This window comes from Belonocnema kinseyi, chromosome 5, assembly GCF_010883055.1.
Source record: "Belonocnema kinseyi isolate 2016_QV_RU_SX_M_011 chromosome 5, B_treatae_v1, whole genome shotgun sequence".
In the NCBI taxonomy this organism is placed as follows: domain Eukaryota; kingdom Metazoa; phylum Arthropoda; class Insecta; order Hymenoptera; family Cynipidae; genus Belonocnema; species Belonocnema kinseyi.
Window position 1 is genome coordinate 137,531,802 of NC_046661.1, and position 23,609 is coordinate 137,555,410.

The 23,609-nt window shown below is 28.3% G+C and overlaps 1 protein-coding gene across 1 annotated transcript in view; it reads left to right on the forward strand.

The window, feature by feature from the left end:
• Positions 1 to 23,609, forward strand: part of LOC117172367 — a 504,467-nt gene that overhangs the window by 182,067 nt on the left and 298,791 nt on the right. Inside the window, exon 9 of the mRNA XM_033360222.1 lies at positions 2,197 to 2,494. Within this exon, the coding sequence (XP_033216113.1) occupies positions 2,197 to 2,494 (298 nt within the window). The remainder of the gene's footprint in view (positions 1 to 2,196; positions 2,495 to 23,609) is intronic.

Sequence of the window (23,609 nt, forward strand, 5' to 3'; positions counted from 1 at the left end):
TAACTTATATTTTTTTTCGAAATCTTATAATTTCTTTTGAAATCTGTTAGTTTCTCTTAAAATCTTCTAATTCATTTTGAAATATTATAACTCTTTTTCGAATCTTATAATTTATTTTCTAATTTTTTTTTTAAATCTTTACATTATTTTTAACTCTTATAATTTCTTTTGTAATGTTATGATTTTTTTAAATCTTGTACTTCATTTCGACATCTCATAGTTTTTTTTCGCAATCTTATAGTTTCTTTTGCAATCTTATAATTTCTTTCATGATATGAAAATTGCTTTTGAAATATTATAATTTGTTTCATAATTTGATCATTTATCTTTAAATCTTATAATTCCTTTTGTAATCTTCTAATTTTTTTCGAAATCGTGTAATTTATTTTGAAATCTCATAGTTTCTTTCGCAATCTTATAATTTGTTTCTTAATCTGATAATTTATTTTTAAATCTTTTGTAGTTTTATAATTTTTTTTTCGAAATCTAATAATTTATTTTTTAATTTCATTGTATTTTTCTGAAATCTTATACATTATTTTGAAATTTTACAATTTTCTTTGTAATGTTATGTTTTTTTTTAAATCTTGTACTTTATTTCGAAATCTTATAATTTTGTTCAAAATTTTAAGATTTCTTTCGTAATTTGAATTTTCTTCTGTAATCTAATTATGTATTTCGAAATCTTGTAATTTCTCACAAAATCTCGTAGTTTCTTTTGTGATATGAAAATTTATTTGAAATATTATAATTTGTTTCGTAATCTGATCATTTATTTTTAAATCTTATCATTATTTTTTGGTCTTATATATTTATTTTTTAAACTTATATTTTTTTCGAAATCTTATAATTTCTTTTGAAATCTGTTAGTTTCTCTTAAAATCTTCTAATTCATTTTGAAATATTATAATTCCTTTTCGAATCTTATAATTTATTTTTTAATCTTTGTTTTTAAATCTTATATATTATTTTTAAATCTCATAATTTCTTTTGTAATGTTATGATTTTTTAAAAAAATCTTTTACTTCATTTCGACATCTCATATTTTTTTTTCGCAATCTTATAGTTTCTTTTGCAATCTTATAATTTCTTTCATGATATGAAAATTTCTTTTGAAATATTATAATTTATTCCGTAATCTGATAATTTATCTTTAAACCTTATAATTCCTTTTGTAACCTTATAATTTCCTTTGTAATCATATAATTTCTTACGAAATCGCATATTTTCTATCGCAATCTTATAATTTGTTTCTTAATCTGATAATTTATTTTTAAATCTTGTGTGGTTTTATAATTTTTTTTCGAAATCTAATAATTTATTTTTTAATTCTTATCATTTTAGTTGTAATCTTATAATTTCTTTTGTAATGTCATCACTTGTTTTGAAGTCTGGCAGTTTCTCTTAAAATCTTCTAATTCATTTTGAAATATAATTTCTTTTGCAATCTTATAATTTCTTTCATGATATGAAAATTTTTTTTGAAATATTATAATTTGTTTCGTAATCTGATAATTTATTTTGTAATCTTATAATTTTTTTCGAAATCGTATAATTTATTTTGAAATCTCATAGTTTCTTTCGCAATCTTATAATTTGTTTCTTAATCTAATAATTTTTTTTTTAATTTATATAATTTTAGTTGTATTCTTATAATTTCTACCGAAATATTATAATTCCTTTAGAAATCTTATTTCGGAATGTTATAGTTTCTTTGGAAATCTTATGATTTCTTTCGAAATATTATAATTTATTTTTCAAATCCTATAATTCCTTTTGTAATCTCATAATTTTTTTCGACACTTTATAATTGTTTTTAAATCGTATAATTCTTTTTGTAATCTGATCAAGTCTTTCGATATCTTAGTTTTTTTCTAATCCCATCCTTTTTTTTTTGGTTTTAAAATTTATTTCGAAATAGTATAATTTATTTTGAAATCCCATAGTTTCTTTCGCAATCTTATAATTGGTTTCTTAATCCAATAATTTATTCTTAAATCTTTTGTAATCTTATAATTTTTTTTCGAAATCTAAGAATTTATTTTTTAATTCTTATAATTTTTTTCCCCCGAAATCGTTATCAATTATTTTGAAATCTGACGAATTCCTTTGAATGTGATGAAATAGCTTTAAATTGTTAAAATCCGCGAAAAAATTCTGAACCAAGTTGAGTTTCGAAAATAAATTTGTTCTCAGCGTGAGGAGTCGATGAAGCGTCTTCTCGAGTGGAAGCAGCGTATGCTGCAGTCGCCACTGACACGGAAACCCTCTGGCTCGGCGACGAGAGGAACCGCTCAAACTGAGCTGTCGAGTTTCTACAAACAGCAAGCGCTCCTCGACTTGGCAGCTCACGAGGCTTCCGTCGCAGAAGCTCGCCACTCCGGCAGACGAAGAGACGAGACTCATCGGCCTCATGCGAGGAGCAAAAGTTCAGACGGCAGAAGATCAGTGACAAACGTTTCCCGTTACAACAGTTACTCCAGCGATGACGAAGGTAGGGAAACCTCCTCTCCTGAATTAATAATCTAATTATCTAATAATCTAATAATCTAATAATCTAATTGTAAATAAAACCAAGTCATCGCTTCATCCTCCATCCTCGAATATTTCAAGCAATTTGGAACTCATTTTTAGCAGTTAAAATCATTCAAATTTCGGACTAAACATTTTTTTCCTGACTCTGCAAACTTATGGGAAGAAAAAGAAAAAAAAAAGATCATTTTTTATAAATAAGAGACTTAACAGGAACATTTTTTTTTCTAAAAATAAATAGATAGTTTTTATTAATCTTGTTATTTTTATTGTAATATCATCATTTATTTTGATATTGCATCTTTTTTTTAATCTTATAATTTATTTAGAAATTTTATAATTAATTTTGAAATATTATGGTTTCATTTGAAAGCTGATCATTTCGATGGAAATCTTATAATTTTTTTTATCTAATAATTTTTGAATCTTTTAATTTCTTGTAAAATCTTTCAGTTTATTTTGAAATATTACATTTCTTTTGAAATCTTATCATCCTTTTTTTTAAAAATACTACTTTTTTAAATCTTATAATTTAAAAAACAATGTTATATTTTTTTTAATTAATCTTGTAATTTTCTTGTAATATCATCATTTATTTTTATATTGCATCTTTTTTTTTAATCTTATAATTTATTTAGAAATTTTATAATTAATTTTGAAATATTATGGTTTAATTTGAAATCCGATTATTTCGATGGAAATCTTATAATTTTTTTATCTAATAATTAAAAAAAAAATTAATATTGTATTCAATTACATCTTTTAATTTCTTGTAAAATCTTAATTTTAAAAATTTATTTAGAAATTTTATAATTAATTTTGAAATATTATAATTTAATTTGAAATCTGATTATTTCGATGGAAATCTTATAATTTTTTTTTATCTAGTAATTTAAAAAAAAAATTAATATTATATTCAATTACATCTTTCAATTTTTTAAATCTTTTAATGTCTTGTAAAATCTTTCAGTTTATTTTGAAATATTACGTTTCTTTTAAAATCTTATCATCCTTTTTTTTAAATGCTACTTTTTAAAATTTTATAATTTAAAAAACAATGTTATATTTTTTTTGGTCTAATATTTTTTGAAATCTTATATTTTTTAATCATGTTTTCTGTTCAATCTCGTAATTTTTTGTGAAATGATAAGATTTAAAACAAAATTATAATATTTTTAAATCAATGACGAAATTAAAAAATAAATTTTAAGATTAAAAAAAGTAAAAGATTTAAAAATAAATATAACATTTCAAAAAAGTTTACAAGATTTCACAGAAAATTATATATATTATATAAATTAGATTAAACAAAATATCAGATTTTTTAAAATCTTAATTTATGTTAAATCTTATATTTTTTTATATCAAATTTTTAAAATAAAAATATTAGATTAGCAAAAATAAAAATCTTATATTTTTTAATATTTAATAATCTTATTATTTCTTGTAAAATCTAATAATTTTCTTCGAAATATTAAACTTGTTAAATTTTGTAATTTTTTTAATCTTTTATTTTTTGGAATTTTGTAAATTATATTTTAATCTTATAATTTATTTTTAAATTTTATAATTTGTTTTTAAATATTGTGAGTTAGTCTGAAATCTTATCATTTCGACGGAAATCTTATAATTCAATTGAAATTATAATATTTCAAAATCAATCACGAAATTAAAAAATAAATTTTAAGATTAAAAAAAATTACAAGATTCAAAAAGAAATGATTCGATTTTAAAAGAAATATAACATTTCAAAAAAATTTACAAGATTTCACAAAAAATTATAAGATTTAAAAAAATTATGCAATATCGAAATAAATAATAAGATTTAAAAGAATGCAAGATTAAATAAATATAAAATTTAAAAAAATATTAGGTTTTTTAAAATTATATAATGGAAAATATTCTTATATTTTTTTAATCTAATATTTCTTTAAATCTTATCATTTATTTTGATATTGCATCTTTTTTTTTAATCTTATAATTTCTTGTAAAATCTTATAATTTCCTTTGAAATATTAAACTTTTTAAATATTGTAATTTTTTTTAAGCTTTTATTTTTTTAGAATCTTGTAAATTATTTTTTAATCTTATAATTTATTTAAAAAATTTAAAGTTCATTTTGAAATATTGTGATTTAATTTAAAATCTTATAATTTCGATGGGAACCTTATAATTTTTTATCTAATATTTTTTGAAATCTTATTTTTTTTTTAATCTAGTTTTCTTTTTAACCTCGTAATTTTTTTAAATCTTATCATTTATTTCGATATTGCATAATTTTTTTAATCTTACAATTTCTTGTGAAATGATAAGATTTCAAATGAAATTATAACATTTCAAAATTAATGATAAAAAATATTTGAGATTAAAAAAAAGTATATGTTTTAAAAAGAAATTATTAGATTTCAAAAAAAATAAAATATTTCAAAATAAACTAAAATAAAACAAAATAAAGATTTCATAAGAAATTGTAAGATTAAAAAAATTATGCAATATCAAAATAAATGATAAAAAAATCTTATATTTTTTTAATCTTATATTTTTTTATATAAAATGTTTTAAATGAAAATATTAGATTACCAAATGAATATGATTTTTTAAAAATGATATAATTAAAAAAATATCTTATATTTTTAAAATCTAGTATTCTTTTAAATCTCGTAATTTTTAAAAATCTTATCATTTATTTTGATATTGCATAATTTTCTTAAATCTTATAATTTTCTGTGAAATATTAAAATTGTTAAATGTCATAATTTTTTTAAGTCTTGTATTTTTTTTCTACAAATTTTCTAAAAATTAATTTTTTACCAAGAATGCGAATTTTCAAAAAAAAAAAGAACATTATTTAACCAAATAGTTAAATTTTCAACTGAAAATATAAAAGTTCAGTTTTCAGCTAAAAAAAACTATTAAAAAAAATTTTGTTAATAAAATAGTTATTTTCAACCAAAGAGATAAAATAAGAACATGAATATTCAACTAAAAAAATTAAATTTGTAAACAAAAATGTAATATGTATATTTTCAGTTCAAAGATAATTTTTTTAGCAACAAAAAATAAAGAACTTTTAACAAAGTAATTCAATTTTCAACAACAACAAAATTCTGCCAAGGAAATGATTGTTCAATTATAAGGATTAAAGTCCTACCAGAAAATACGAATTTTCAACGAAAAAGTGGAATTTTCAATTATGAAAGATATCTTTTTAACAAAAATTTAAATATCTCCATTTTTAGTTTAAAACAATAAATTTTTAACCCAAAAGACTGACTTTTGACCAAATTAATTAATTTGCAATAAAAAAAGTAAATTAAAAAAAAAATAGTAATATTCGTGACTAAAGTAGTTCAATTTTCAACAAAAAGAAAGGAATTTGCAAGCAAGGTGGTTAATTTTCTACGAAAAGTGTGAAATTTCCAAGAAAATACAAAAAATTTAAATTGTTAACATTTTAAGTAAAAATATTCAATTTTCAACATAATAAATTAATTTTTAACCAAGTAGTTGAATTTTCAACAAAAAAGTGATTTTTTAGCGAAGAAGATTAATTTTTTACAAAAAAAAAAAGGAATAATTAAATTCTTAGTTAACAAAATTAATTTTCTACCAATAAAAAACGAGTAAAATGATGAATATTCCACCAAGAAAAGAAGGAAATTTTAACAAATTAGTTGAATTTTCTACCAAAACGATTTTTTTTTACTAAGAAAATTAATTCTTTGCCAAAAAGGCGATTTTTTAACTAAAAATTTCAAGTTTCAACCATTAATGGAATAATTTAATTTTTACTTTAAAAAATTAATTTTCAACCCAAAAAGAGTGATTTCCAACTAAATTAGTGAATTTTTGACCAAAAAATATAATAATTTTCAACCTAATTATTTAATTTACAACCAAGTAGATGGATTTTCTACCAAAATAGTTGAATTTTCAAGAAAAAAATTAATATTCAACCAAATAGTTAAATTGTGAAGCAAAAAATTTAATTTTCTACGAAAAAAAAGGAACTTTCAATAAAGGACATGGATTTTTCAAACTAAAAAATGGAAAATGTAATCCAAAATGGATAAATAAATTTTCTGTTAGAAAAAAATAATTTTTTACCTCTAATTTTTAGTTAAAACATTTATTATTTACCTGAAAGTAAGAATTTCAACAAAAAAGTTATTTTTCAACCAAACAGTTTCGATTTTATACCAAAATAGTTGAAGTTTCATCCCAAAAAGATGAATTTTCAACTAAAAATGATGACAATTTAACAAAATTGTTTTTTGAATATAAAATTGAATTTTTAATCAAAGAATATTAATTTTATCAAGAAAAATTGTCTTTTGAACAAAAAACAACCAAAAAGTTGAAAAAATTAGAAAATAAATAGTTGAACTTTTTACGAAAACAGTTGAATTTTTACCCCAAAAAGACGAAATTTCAACAAAATGTTATTTTTCAATCAAATAATTTATGATTCTACCAAAATAATGAAAGTTTCGTTCAAAAAAGACGAATTTTCAACTAAAATGGATGAAAGTTTATAAAAAAAAGTTAAAAGAATTTGTTTGAACTAATTTATGAAATTTTCAACCAAAAAAATATGAGTTTCAAACCAAAATGTATGAATTTTGAACTAAATAAAATCAAAAGTCAACCAAAAATGGACGAGGTACATTTTGAGTTAAAAAATGTATATTTTTCTTGAAAGTATTAATTTTCAGTTAAATAGTTCTATTTTCAATCGAATAATTTAATTTTTTACCAAAATAGTTTATTTTTCTATTTAAAGAAAAAGGAATTTTCTAACCAAATAAGTGAATTTTCAATTTAAAAATATCAATTTTCAGTCAAATACTGTGAAGCCTGCGTTAAATAAATATTAATTTTGAAGATTTATATACTAAAGAATAATACTTTTTTAATACTTTTTAAATATTAGCTTTAAAAACTGTAAATTTATTCATAAAAAAGAAAATTAAGATCGATATCAAACTTATTACTCAGTGCCAAGAATTTCCCAACTAGAGTTCCAAGTTCCTTCCACTTTGTAATCTTGCGCTCATCAGTAGAGTTGGATAAGCTTCCTCTAATGTACATAATTACATATCACGTAGTGAAAAGTTTTAACAAAGTTCATCAAACATTAAAGTTTTGCATCCAATAGTCCTGCAAAACATTTCAAAGTTTAATTTCTTACTAATTCCGAGACCAATTTCCAGCGAAAGAATCGGGACTTTTAGTTAAAAATTTCATTAAAGTCCGATTCGATTAAATGTAAAGTTATAATTAAAATTTCTTCTTTAATTTTCTATCTCGATTCTTTTCGCTAATTATTCGAAACTTACTAAAACCTTCGGACTAACGAGGTGCACGAAAAATTTATTAGAATGTGTATCATATTTCGAAAAGTCGCACATCATTTTTCTCTGTTGAAAAAATATTTTCTCGGGTTTGAAAAGTCGAAAAGAGTAGAAATAATTGAAGAATGAGATTTTAAAGAAGGATTCGAAAGAAGATTTTTTTTCTCGGGGCTCCTTCTCTCTGGCGATGGTGGGTCTGGTTTGTTAAAAAATAAAATTAACACCGTAGGAGCTTTTTATGGTCAGCGGAAGCATGGCATGTCGTAGGTCAACTAACACTTTCGTCCTGCGAACGTCATCGCCTCAAGCTCGTTTCTCAAACTAATATCATCCCATTCCAATTATTCCAATCTCTACATCGAGAAAAAAGGGAAAATTAATCTTGAGAGTTTAATTTTGAGATTTTATCTTTCAAAAGTGCGCTTAAAGCGAAGAAAGAGGTTTTGCAATTTGAATTTCGCGCCAGAATTATGAAAAACCACACTTGGAACATAACCTATGATGTTATATCATTTTAGCGCAAAATTTAAATCGAGATTTTCTTTAGTCGCCTTAAAAATTCTAACCAGTATTAAAAAAAAAATAGTATGTTGTTATTTTCTTGAAAATATGTGTACTATTAAGTATAGAGTGAGAAGTTCTTATTAAAATCTAGATTTTGTTTGTAAAAATGGGCCTCATAATGCCTAAAGTGAATAAAAGAGATTTTGGAATTTGAATTTCGCGCCAGAATAATGCTAGACCACACATAAAACATAACCTCTAATTTGGCAAAATTTTAGCGCAAAATTTCAACCTAATCTAATTTTTATCTAATTTAGATATTATTCTTAATCTAGAAATCTAATTTAACTCTATTTTTCTACGAAAAACGTCGAATTTTCAGCAGAGAATGTGAAATTTCAACTAAAAAGGTGAATTCTAAACTGAAATGAGAATATTATTCACCAAAAAATTTGTTTTTGGAACACTAATTTAACTTTTAGGCAAGTAATTGTATTTTCAATAAAAAAATTTAATTTTGGAAAAATGTCTTAAATATCCTTTAAAATATGAGTGCTTTTGAATTAAAATACTAACAATTTACGGCGCTTTTTACTTCAGGGGCTATTGTTTTCTTCAAATCTTTCCTACTGTTGAATTTAAATTCTCTAATTTAATTAAATTTAAATTTTTATTTTAAAAAATGAGGCTCATAATTCTTGAAGCGAAAAATATATTTCGAAATTTGAATTTCGCGCCAGTATGATGAGAGACCATACTTAAAACATAACCTCTGAATTCGTATAATTTGAACGCGAAATTTAAATCTAATCTAATTTAGAAATTATTCTTAATCTAGGAATCTAATTTGACTCGATTTTTCTATGAAAAAAGACAAACTTTCAGCAGAAAATGTGAATTTTTGACTAAAAAGGATTAAATTGCAATTAAAAAAGAAATAGTTGAATTTAAAAAAAAAATGAGTTTTCAAATTGCAACAAAAAATGTTTTAATTTGCAATAGAAAACGGTTGAATCCTCAATCAAATCAGATAAACCACTAACCAAATAGTGTTCAAAATATATGTACTTTTAAATTCAGATTCTATAATTTAATAACATTTCAATTTTGTTTTTAAAAAATGCGATTTGTGATGCTTAAAGTAAAAAAAGGAGATTATGGGATTTGAATTTAGCGCCAGAAGGATGAGAAGCCACACTTGAAATGTAACCTCTAATTTGGCCTAATTTTAAATCTAATATAGATCTAATTTAATTTTTATCTGATCTAGAAATTATTTTTAATCTAGAAATTTAATCTAACTCGATTTTTCAACGAAAAAAGACGAATTTTTAGCAGAAAGCATCAATTTTCAACTAAAAAAGATCAAATTTCAATGAAAAATAGAATAGTTAAATTATCATTCAAAAAAAGGGATTTTGAACTAAAATGATCAATCTTCAACCAAAAAATGAATTTTCAACTTAATAATTCAACTTGCAGCGAAAAAATATTTTGATTTGCAATAAAAAACGGGCAAATCCTCAATTAAAACAGACGAATCATTAATTAAATAGTGGAATTGTCAGCTAAAGAAGATCAAATTTCAATCGAGAATAAAATAATTAAACTTTCCGATAAAAAAATTAAATTTCAAACAAAGAGATAAATTTTTAACTAAAATCAGAAATATTTCGCCCAAAAATTAGTTTTTAACTCGGTTTTTAATAGAAGTTCAACTTTTAATGAAGCAGTTAAATTTTCAACAACAACAAAATTTATTTAGAAAGATGAATTAAATTTTCTTCAAAAATATGTGCTTGTAAATTTTAATTTTGTTTTTAAAAAAGGGACTTGTAAAGCGAAAAAACAGGTTTTTAAATTTGAATTTTGCGCCAGAAGGATAAGCAGCCACACCTAAAACATAACCTCTGATTTGACATGATTGTAGCGTGAAATATAAATTTCGAGTTTTTTTAGTCACCTTGAAATTTGTGACCGGATTTTAAAAAAAGAAATCTAATTTGAGTGCTATCGTTTTCATCAAAATATCTGTATTTTAAATTCAAATTCCATTTTTTTAAAAATTTCAATACCTGTAATTTTAACCGTAACTAAATTAAACATTTAAATTAAATTAAAAGCGTTCATATTTCGAAAAGATGCCACTATTTTGACAAAAAATATCAACTTTTTATGCTAGAAAGCGTTTGTAAATAAAATTTTTCATAACATTAACCAAAATGTAATGAGAAATTGTGAAATTATATTTTATATTTTGGAGCATTCTTATTTTTGATTGTACCTAATCTAGGAATCATTTCAATAAATGAATGATCAACTGATCTAAATTTAAATTCTGACATCACGTAACATTTTTTTACACTTTTGAATTTATGAGTGTTAAAATTGGAAATTCTTTAGCTCCTCTTAAAAAATGAGCCCACAATAACATCGTTTTAAATAAATAAAAATTTCTCAACTAAAAACCTGCTAGAATTAATTAATCCTCTCGATGTAGAGCTTCCCGCTTCTCCTGGTTTTGGGTACTTTAAAACATCCCGGAAATGAAACAAAGTAGATAGACAAAGGGAGAGATAATTTATAAATTCCTACCTTACCGACATCGAAGTCATTCTACATCTCAAATGGTTCGTGTCCGTATTTATTTTTCACGAGATTCTTTCTAGCGCCAAGAACGTTCTAGAAACTTAGCACGGACACGAACCACTTGACTCGTAGAATATTCTAGATGTAGGTAAAGTAGAAATTTGTTCTTATAACTCCCCCTGCCCATCTACCGAAGAAAGTCACTTAAAAATGTATCTGTTTGGTAACGAATCAGAGCTGGGCGATGTCCGAAGGAAGCGCACGCGTAGACCCTCGCATGCAGGGAGGAGCCCCCGGAATTTTGGGGAGGATCGGTCACCCACGACCCCCGTCGACAACACTCACAAGTCCAGCCTCGCCGGTATCGTTAGCCCCTCGAACCTCTGTGGAATTCCACCAGACGCCGGATACGAGGAAGTCAGCTATCTCGAAGGAAAGCCAACCAGCAAGGAAACCACTCCCCCGAAGACGGTGATCACACCAGAGCCCCTCGAGCCAAAGAAACCCTCTGGAATTCTAAAAACACCGAGTGTTTACTCCAACCAGCCCATCACTCGCAACGAAGCCGGAAAACTCAGCACACTCGCCGGATACATTCCCGGAGAAACCTGGCAAACGCCTAAAAATGTCCAGTGGGTCTCCAAAGAAGAAGATTCCAAGCTTTCCGAAAAAGATTCTCCGAAAGAAAGGACAGAAGAAGAGACAGATACTCTTAATTTGGTTAAAAGTAGGATCAAATCGTTTGAGTCGTGCTCGAGTCCCGTTAGGGAAACTCTCACGATGCAGGAACCTTTGAAAATTTCCCCACCGCAAGCGACAGAAGCTCATGTTTCAAAGTTGGACCGGAAAGTAGTTCGGGACTCCGCTTCGGGTTCTGAAAATGCTAGAGAAGAAAGTGATAAGAAGGATAGGAACAAATCTGTGAAGGATCTGCTTGCAGATTTTGAGAGGAAGTCGCAGCAAGTTAGGCAGCAGGAAGATGATGATAAGAAGGAATTGACACATCGGGGTGTTTTCAGTGACACTGAGACTCTTCTTTATGATACAGGAAGTGATTTGGACCAGCCGGGGAAAAGTGAAGATGAGGATTATATGGAGTATCGGAAGGAGCAGGGTTATCAAAAAGAGCAAGAGTATCAGAATCAGGAATATCAGAAAGAGGAAGAATATCAGGATTATCAGAATCAGGAACATCAAAAGGAGTACCAAACTCGTCAACCTGAGACCTACACCGGAACGATAAGGAGAAAACCAGAAGATCAGAGAAGAAGACGCAAGACTTCAAAAGGAAACGAAGAACTAGAAAATTCCCCGTGTTATACCAGGCTCAGCATGGCCGAATCTTTGGTAACCCACAGGGATCAATTTTCCGGAGAGAGTGAGGACACTTCCCCAATTCCAAAGGAAGACGCCTCACCCGAAAACCACTATCTGCCAATGGCACCTCGAAAAGCAATTCTGGATCCAAACGCAGAAGATGGACCCACACCAAAAATGATGAAGAGTCTGTTTGCTAACCTCGATCACGAAGAAAGTTCCTACGTCGAGATGACGCAGAACGGAATATCTCATTCGCTACTTGCCCCGAATTCCGAAGGTAAACAGGATTACGGAGATTATTCGACTCTAGAAACTCCACACTACGAGTTTGTTTGTGTTTCCGGTAACAAGATAGAGCCGGTATACATGGAGGTTAATCATCTCGAGAGGGAGGAGAAGAACAGCAGCAAGTCTGAGAAAAGGGAGCAGGAAAGATCAGAGCTTCCGGATATTTTGACTGCCCTAAAGTCTGATAGTTCTGATGCTGATGACGAATCTTCTAAGGATTTGGATTCTATCGATGCGCCAAGACATCCGAGGTTCAGTCTCTCTGATACTTTTAGACCTGCTTCGTATTATTTAGGAGCTAGTAGAACTCTAATAGCCGAACTTCATGATTCTTCAGATAGTGAACTAGTCTCTCCACCTCCAATTCCAACATCTCCACCTCCGATGGAAGACTTAGAATCGCTCGAGATGCAAGATTCGCTGGAATTGAAAAAGGGATCTCCCCAAGTTCCTGTCTCGAGAGATTACTCTAGGGATTCTCCGAAATGGAATAAACCAGCCGGCCAGGTTGAAACACACCGATCGCCTTCCAGATTCTCTGAATCGACGATCAGCTCCACCTTCCGGGACAGTCGAGCGTCCCTAGAAAGTGCGGGGAGTGATTCAGCCGAGTTACGAAACCCGGAAGAGGAAGCTAGACACCGACAAATGAAAAGGCGACCAGTCAGTGATGAAGTTTGCGAAGTTCTGGATAGTTTGGACGAACTGGAATCACTTGGTAGTCGATTTGATGGCGCAAGTATCGATTTGGATCAGTATCTTGAAGAACTGCAGGCGAGGGATGCATTCAATGTTGATCTCTACGCGAAGGATCTCAGCTACAACAGCATCTATGGCTTCAACGAAAACATGCTAGTTGCTGACAAGCTCCAAAAAACGACCTGCCAGGATAAGATGAACCTCGATCAACCTTTTAGCTATGGAACGAGAAGTAAAACTAGTTCTGCGAGTAGTCTGCCTTCAATGAGAGTCAGCGATCTGCCTCCATCGCATCAGCACTCACAATCTTTCACTGGAGACGCACATTACGAGAATGTTAACAGTTTTTCTCCATTGAGAGGTTCTGTCATTAGAAATGAAGCAGAAAATTCAGGAACTAGGCCAGGATCTGTACAAGGAGCTGGAACAGGATCCGGACCAGGATCTGTGCAAGGATCTAGGTCAGGATCGGCTGGTTCGCACTCGAGGGATTCAAGTTATTCGAGACCTCATCAAATTTCACCAGTCGGACACCAAACTGATCAACGAATCCAACAGCACTCTCGCTCAGCGAGTCAAGATTCCGCGAGATATTCTCTTTCGCCAAACCATAGGTCTTCCTCGAGTCAGGATTCTAATCAGTATCCCTTGAACAAAACTCCACAAACTCAATATTTGCCCTCGTCCAATTCAGGAACTGAATCTGCTCCTTACTACTATTCAGACCTGCAAGCTGGAGTAAATGCAGAATCCCAACCGAGATCTTCTTTATTCCACACCTCGAGGCTTCCTCAACTCAACAACCAGCGAGGCGACACTTCAATCAGCAAACGGAATGACATTGGAAGGATGGTAAATCCGATCGTCAGACAAATTCCAAGGCAGATTCAAGTTGACGACATCGACAAGGCTCGGAGAATCGCTGCTGAATTAAGGAAAACGTCTCAAATTCTAGCGGAAGATAAGGCGGGCCTTGTTGATAAGAGAAACTTCTACGAGGCGGACACACTGAGAAGAGTTAAGTCTAATGATCTGCTTCCTGATGTTTCGCTTCCAGATGTCAGCACCCGGAATCTGTATCCTCATGGGTTGAGAGACAAGTCTGGGAGTCAGCAGTTAGAGCTTCCAGAGTTTCCGGTTCAGCAGACTTCGCACAGAAGGTCCAGATCTTTGGAGGGACTTTTGGATGACGTGGGGCTGCAGAACTTAGTGGATGAGAGGAATAGAGCGAATAGGGCTTTGAGTGAAAACAGGAGTTTGGAAAGTAGAACTTCGGAAAGGAATGAGAGCCAGGAACCTGAGAACTCTAATCAAAATAACGATCAGGGAACTTTTGAAGATGAGGATCCTTGGGAGCAAGATTCTCTCTGGAGAGAGAGTCTCAGAAGAGTGAGTCTCAGACATGCGAGGTCTTTGGATAACCTTGACAGTCCCCCAAGATCTGCAAGACCTGAGAGGCCAGAGTCGAAATCCAGGGCGAGGATAACTCGAGGTGCGACCTACGTTAATGACACTGTCGTCCTAAGAGAAGAGGAGAGACCCAGGGTAAAAAGAAGATCCAACGAGGATCCGAATCAGGTTCCGAATGAGAGCTTTAATCAGAATCAGAGTGTGGAGCCTGATGACGACTATGAGACGCTAGCGATGGACAGAATTGGTGCAGGGGGTTATGTTTGGGACCCGGAAAACGAGGCCTACAGGAAGCCGAGCACCCTCGAGAAGCATTTTTTAGTGGAAGGCAACCTTCCCCCGACTGGGTCGAACGCGGAGACGTCAGCGAACTCCGCGTCTTTCGAGCTCGACCGAGAAAAGCTCCGTCAGTGGGACCTACTGTCGAGCGCCTGCTTACTCCAGGAACAGCAGCGCCACTCGATGGCGGAATCGGGGCGAGGGTTGCCAACCAGCGAGCGAGTGTCCACAGGCCCAGAAGGCCAAGACTCGAGGATGATGACGACGAGGACTTCTTGCGAGGAGATCAAGAGAGATGAGACGAGGGAGGGGGAGCTGCAGAAGGAGTCCCCGAGGGCAGGTGAGTGGCTCTTCAGGACTGGTGGGGTGGTGTTCAGGAAGTGAGAAGACCAAGCCGTGTTCCAATTCTGACTTCTGACTTGACGACTTCTTCTGCGCCCGAGATAGCACTTCAATTAGGATCTTTAAAGGCGTTTCCAGAATTTTGAAAAGGGAGATTAAAAATAGAGGGTCAAGATATTATTCTGGATTTTTTATTATAGAAATGAGAGTCTTAAGGCTTAAAACAAAGAAAAGAGGTTTTTTAATTTGAATTTTGCGCGAGATATATAAACAGCCACACTTTGCACACAACCTCTGATTTAAGATAATTTTAGCGCGAAATTTGAATCGATACTTTCTTTAAGCACCTTAAAAATTTGTGGCCAGTATTTTTTAGAGACGTTTCTAGAACTTTGAAAACAAATATTTAAATAGAGGATGAATTTTCTATTAAGGTTAGTTTTTATTTTCTTAGTGGGGCTCGTGAGGCTTTGAAAGCAAGGAAAAGAATTTCTGAAATTTAAATTCCGTGCCAAAAATATGTAAAGTCACGCTTAGAACCTAACCTCTGATTTCAGAAAATTTTTATGCGAAACTTAAATTCATACCTTCGTTAGGCGCTTTAAAAATGTCTGCCCAGTATTTTTAGAAGCGTTTCTAGAACTTTGAAAAAAAAAATCAAAAAGAGGGTGAATTTTCTATTTATATTTGTTTTTAATTTTTAAATGGGGCTCATACGGCTTTGAAGCAAAGAAAAATTTGTGTCCAGTACTTTTTATTTTTTAATGGGGCTCGTGAGAAGCCCTAAAAGCGAAGAAAAAAGATTAGAAAATCTGAATTTCGTGCCGGAAATATGAAAAGCCACACTTGGAACGTAACCTCTGATCTGCTATAATTTTAGCGCGAAATTTGAATTGAGACTTTCTTTAGGCGCCTCAAAAATTCGTGAACAGTATTTTTTTGAGACGTTTCTAGAACTTTGAAAAAAGATATTCAAGTAAAGAGGGAATTTCCTATTAATTTTTGTATTTATTTTTTTAACGAGGCTCGTGAGAAGCCCTAAGAGCGAAGAAAAAAGATTTTGAAATTTAAATTTCGCGCCGTAATTATGAAAAGCCACACTTAGAACGTATCCTCTGATTTAAGATAATTTTAGCGCGAAATTTAAATTGAGGCTTTCCTTAGGCGGCTTGAGAAATTGAGAGCAGTATTTTTTAGGAGGTTTCTAGAACTTTTAAAAAATATATTCAAGTAGGGGGTGAATTTTCTATTAATTTTTGTGTTTATTTTTTTTATTAATCGGGATCTTAAGGCTAAAAGCGAAGAAAAGAGATTCTAAAATTTGAATTTCGCTCCAGAATTATAAAAAGCCAAACTTAAAATACAGCCTCTGATTTGAGATAATTTAGCGCGAAATTTAAATTGAACAAGTTTCAAAATCTTGGAAATCTATTAAAAAGAGTTTAAAATCTAGAAGGTTCTGTTTTTCCCTGAAAATTAGAGGATAGAGGCGACTGCGTATCTTAGGTTTTTAATTTTCTGCAGCAGCGTACAAGTAACTTTTATGTAAAAGAATCAAGTTTTTGGATTCTTGAAACAAGTACAAAGTAGGGATTTAAATTTGTCGTTTTGAAAGATCTTTTTTGCTGAAGATAAAAAGTAGAGATTCGATTCCAATTTTTCATCAATGTCACTAAAGTGGAAAAAAAATTGTCTTTCCAAATGCTCAAAATTAGTTCCGATTTCCTCGAAATCACTCAAAAAAATTCAGTTTGTATTGTAAAGAACAAAAAACAACGAAGCAGGCAAATATTTTTAAGCTTGACAACAAAATACGCAATCAATGTCCAGCTTTGCTGATTACCAAAGTACCTGCGAAAACGCCATTACTAGCCATGAAATATATGAAAAAAGACCAAGGCCGCTTTCCAACTTGCGGTCGTTCTTAAAAAAAATATCGCCAGAAGAAGATATTAGCTAAATTCTCAATAACTTATTCTTGGAAAGAGAATTAATTAATTTCATTTGCAATTCTAAAGTGAATAAGTGAATGAATGAAATTATCTTTACTCAGTAGTATAGCTGTAAGAGTGACACTGCACTTACCGGCCGATGGTAATTATCATATGTCGGTAACTCAGCTCGGTCGATAAGTGTTAAGAAACTCACAGCTATACTACTTTAATTTATTTACTTTTTCCCTTGAAGCTAAAATAGAGATCAAGTAGATATGTAATTTTCCCTCCGAACTTTGACATTTAGAATCGAGCCTTTTTCAGAAAATGAGGAAAAATTGGAAAACTCGATTCGCGAGTTGGAACACGGCCTGGGATTGCGTGCGAGTTTGCGTGTATGATTTTGTAAACTGTATTTAATTCTCGATCATTAATTATTAATTATTAATTATTAATCATTTATCAATGATCAAGTATTATAAATATTATAAATATTTATAGACCAATTTGGTTTTCATTAAATTTTATCAAGTTTTTATTACATAGAAAATTGCTATGGGAGGTTCTACTGTAAAGAATTTTATTTCAGAGATTGTACTCCGCATTTTCATGACTTAGAATTAATATAATAATGTAAATAGGTCAGTATTATTTGCTAGGGAAACTAAATGTACATACATTTTTATAGTATTGTTATCGTGCCTGACTTAATCCAAAAGGGGATTGCAATAGTTTAGGATTTATATGAACTTATCAGAAAGAAAGCGTTTTTCCTCGATGCTTTATTTTTTTCAGATTCTTTAAATATTTGTGAAAATAGTTATATATTTTGAATTGAAAATGAGAGAGTTGTCCCAGTACTTAATTAAAAAATTGTCCCGGTTATGAAGAATCTGAAAAAATTGGCTTGAGGGAGAATTTTGCCAGTAAATGACACGTCTTCATGCGACGATAAACTTTTGGTTTTTTTCTTGTTTTGAAGAAAATTATTTTAAACTTTGGTGCAATCGGGTTTATTATTTGTAGTTTGTTGATCTAGGCTATGATTTGTAAATAGAGAAGTTTTCGAATTGGATTAGATACTTTTTAATGCATCTTAGACAATCAAGAGTTGTATACCATCTTTGCATTTATTAAAGTTTTGTACTATCTTTTATTTTTTCCTGGATTTACTTTCCTTACTTTATTTTTAATGGAATGAGTAGTTTGATATGAAAAGAAATTTGAAATAACTGATTTGGTTTTGCATATTTTTTTATTTTCCAGGGAAGAGTTGTCCTAAGTCGGCACAGTAAGAATTTTGGTCGAAAACAGAGAATAAATAGGGTTGAATAGTGCTTTAATGTCTTTGGCAAAGAAAAAGTGAAGAATTCGATTTTTGATATTTCTCAAAATAGTGGTCCTATGTCGGCACATAATTTTTTTTTTTTTCGTTTAAATGCAAGAAAAAGTGCAATTTATGTAAGTTTTAGAAAGAAATGGGCAAATTTAAACCATTTAGAATGAAAAAAAAACATTTAGAATATTGTCAAACTTTATTTATAGGATGGAAACATTTCTGCATTGCAATAAAGAAAATCGTCAAAAACTTATTATTAAAAAGGAAAAAATACAAACTAGGGATGAGTGATATGGAATTGAAACAGAAAAAAATAAAATAAAACAACTAGAAACGAAAATAGGGTGCCGACTCAGGACCACCTGTTTTGGTGGCGACTCAGGATCACTGCGAATTTTGCCACATGTTATGTTATTACGCACATGAAAAAATCCGAATTAAAAATCGATTTTATCAGTTTAAGCCGACACGCGTGCCATCTCTTGAGAAACCCCTGGATGCTGGTTAAACCCACAGTGCCGACATAGCACGACTCTCCCCTATTTATTTTCGAATTTTTTTATTTTTTATTGTGTGAATGTATATATAAAGGGCAGGGTCTCCACGCATCAAGAAAAACCTCAAAATTAGGTAAAAGTATGAACATTTTCCTGTTTCTGCATTTTTTAACAATATTTTAGGTAATTTAAAAGATTCCAAGAAATTTTTTATTGATTTCAGTGATTTAATGGATTTTTAAAGGATATGGAATATTTTAGGGTATTTAGAAACATTTCAAGACATTTTCGAAAGCTTTAAAAAGCTTCACAGGATTAAAAATATTAGGTATTTTAAATATATTTCAATAACTTGAAGTAATTCTAAAGACTTCAAAGGTGTTTTGGATATTAAATAAAATTTTTAATTCAGAAAAAAAAAATTAGAAATATTTTAGAGCGTTTTGTCAAAAATTCAAAAAAATTATTTCATTAATTTATTGGGATTTCAAAAGATTTTGAAGATGTTAGTGTATGTGAAAATTTCAAGAAATTTTAATGAGTTTTAAAAACTGACAAGAAATTTCAAAGGATTATCAATATTTTTTTTAATGTCAAGGAGTTTTCAAGATGTTAAGGGATTTCTAAGGATTTTTTTTTTACAAGAGGCGATAAATTTTTTTAAATTATCAATAATAATAAATTGTGAAAAATACAATAATTAAAAAATTTGAATATAATAAAATTTCCGACCATTCAGAATATTACCTAATTTGAAAATTACCGGATAAGAAAATTTCCGACAGAAAATTACCAAATTATAAAATATCTGAACTAGAAAATTGCCGAATCTAAACGCTTAAAAAAAAGTTTTGTAATCACTATTAATTATGAAATATAAAATAATGTCAAACAAAAATTTGGTAATTTTTAAAGTTTTTTTAAAAATTATTGTTTGAATTTACAATAATATTTGAACAAAATTACAGATTAGGTTTGGAGAAATTTTAGGGACTATTGTATTTTTTTAAATAAATAATATTGAAAATAATGTTTTGATCGTTTAAATTTGGGAATTTTATACTTTTTATATTTCATAATTCAGAAATTTTTGTTGGGGGTTTTTCAAATTCGGTAAAATTATTAACATTTTATATTTCGGCAATTCTATAACTTCAGAAATGTCATTATTCGGGAATTTTATTTTGAGTAATATTGCAGTCGTCCCATTCTCAACATAAAAGTTCAACAATTATAAAATTCTAAAAATTAAACAATAAAAACGAATGTTTTTTAATAAATATCATTTATATATGTATTTAAAATACAATGATCAAATATTTGTATAAAAGAAATTTTTTTGATGTTTAAAGTTTCTTAAGATTATTGTTTGTCTTAAAATATTAACAATTGAATAAACATATTTCTGGATAAAGAATTTTCGTTGAAAAATATCCATAGTATTCTTGAAAAATTACAAAAACAAACGTTCTCAAAAATCGAATTTTTAATTTAAAAAAAAAATTAAAAAGGAAATTTCGAGATAAATCAGTATTTTAAAATTTTTTAAGTCCAATTATTATAGGAATACTATTATTTTTAACCGAAACAATAAATTTAGAGAACTTTAAACCTAACAAAAATTCTTGGATAGAAATATTTTATTTTTTATAAATAAATAATATTAAAAAAAAAAACGTTTCCAATTATTCAAATACAAGAATTTTCTATTTTTAATTTTTTATAAATCGGCAATTTTATTTATGGAATTTTTCAATTCGTTAATATTTTAGGTAATATTATAAATTCTTCGAAATGCGTATTATTTGAGAATTTTCCGATTTGGGATTTTTATATTTCGGCAATTTTATAATTTTCGTAATTTTATTATTTCGAAATGTTCCGATATTGGATTCTTATATTTATTTTTCAGATTTTTCCAGTACCTATTTTAAAAAACTAACAAGATTAAAATGGGACGACTGAAAAATCCCGAAAAATAAAATCCCCGACACTGTAAAATACCCCAATAATAAAATTTCCGACAGTTTATAATATTACCGAATTTGAAAATTCACGAATAATAATATTACCTACAAAAAATTTTCGGATTATAAAATATCCGAATTAAAAATTCCCAAATAGTAAAATTACCAAATGTAAATAATGAAACATTTTTTAAATTAAATATCATGTATTTATTGAAAATACATCAATCAAATATATTTATGAAAAAAATTATTTTTCACGTTAAAAGTTTCTAAAACTATTGTTTAAATTTAAAATTAAAACAATTGGAACAATACGTTTCTGACTAACAATTTTTTTACTTATTGTTATTTTTAATTCAGAAAATAATTTCAGAAACTTTTAACATTAAAACAAATTTTTTGTTACAAAAATGTTTACAATTGAAAAATCTCGAAAAATAAAATTCTCGAAACTTTAAAATTCCTGAATTGATAATTTCCCGAAGGAAAATTGTTGAATTATAAATGATAAAAGTTAGAGAATTTCCGACTTTGAACCATTCAAAATTTTTGTAATAATATTGGATTTTTATTAAAAATACACTAATTAAATATTAAATATTCTATACTAAAATTATTCTTTTAATTTAAAATAACGTTAATTGAAAAAATCTATTGATGGATAAACGTTTTTTTAATTGTCGTTTTAAATTCAAACAATAATTTTAGAAACTTTAAACATTAAAAATAATTTTTTATAAACATTTTTGATTATTATATTTTCAACCAATTAACAATATTCGTATACAAAAAATCGTAATTTTTAAATTTGGGTATTTTATAATTCTGTAATTTTTTATCATGAATTTTATTATTCGGGAATTTTCAAATTGGTTAATACTATAAACTGCCAGAAATTTTATTATTGCAGAATTTTTCAATTTTTTTCAGGGAATTTTATTTTTAGGGAATTTTATTTTTAGGGAATTTTATTTTCAGGGAATTTTATTTTTAGGGAATTTTATTTTTAGGGAAATTTATTATTCGGCAATTTCATTGTTCGGAAAGTTTCCAAGTTATAATTTTACAGTATCGCGAGTTTAATTTCTAGGATTTTGCAATCTCATTAAAATTTTGGTCATCAAATGAGAACGGTAGGTGAAAATGATATATTGTAGGGAATTTTGAAAATTAATTTTTGCGGGGCCACCCTGTTTTTTATTACAAAAAAAAAAAGAAAAAATTTATTTGCCAAATGTATTCCAAAGAGAAAGGAAATGGAAACTCATCCGCTGAATAATTCCTCTCGGTATGGATATTATAAGCGATTTGAAGCATTAAATTATGTCGTTTATGAATTTCAATTCATGGAGGCCCAGGTGGTCCACGAGAGAAAATTAGGTATTCTGTTACATGAGCGGAGAATATTCTGGATTCTGCTTTCACCCACTACAGCTGCATTTTGAGCTAATAAGTTCGTTCACCCTTCCGGAAGACCATATTTTGTAGAAGAAGAATCTCGAAAAAAAAAACATTACTCAATTAGTTTCGATTTTTACCGGAAAAGGTTTATTTATCAATTTATTATGTATTAAATTTGATATTGTAGCTCATTCCAAATGAACAGAAATATAAGAGTGAATATTTTTTATTTGGAATATAATTTTTTCAAAATTGAATATTTTTTATAGGATTAGAAATATTTTAGGGTGTTTCAAATAGATTTTAATTATTTGAAGGCTTTTCCAAAGTTTTTAAATTATTTTAGGGTATTTAAAAAAATTCCAAGTAATTTTCAAATGCTTCAATGTTTTTCAAGGATATTCAAAGGATTAAAAATACTTTGTGGTATTTTAAAAAAATACAAATAATTTTCAATAGCCTTAAAATGTTTCAAGGAATTTTAATGGATTATAAATATTTCATTAAAAGTTTGGAGTAATTTCAAAGAATTAAAAATATTTTAGGATATTTTGATAAATTTAAAGTAATTTTCAAGAGATTTAGAAAGTTTTAAGGAATTTTAACGGATTAGAAATATTTTAGGGTATTTTAAAAATTTTCCAAGTAATTTTCAAGAGCTTTAAAAAGTTTCAATGAATTTCAAGAGATTAGAAATATTTCGGGAATTTACAAAAATTCCAAGTAATTTTCAAGAGCTTCAAAAAGTTTCAAGGAATTTCAAAGGGGTAGAAATATTTTAGGGTATTTAAAAAAATTCTTAGTTATTTTTAAGAGTTTTAAATAGTTTCAAGGAATTTCAAAGGGGTAGAAATATTTTAGAGCATTTACAAAAAATTCCAAGTAATTTTCATGAGCTTTAAAAAGTTTCAAGGAATTTCAAAGGATTAGAAATATTGTAGGGAATTTACAAAAAATTTTCAAGTAATTTTCAAGGGCTTGAAAAATGCTCGAAAAATACTGGAAAAAAATTGAAAGGGCTAGAAATATTTCAGGGTAATTAAAAAAAATTTCGTGTAATTTTCAAGAGCTTTAAAAAATAGCAAGGGATTTCAAAGGATTAGTAATGTATTAGGGTACTTAAAAAAAATGATGTGTAATTTTCAAGAACT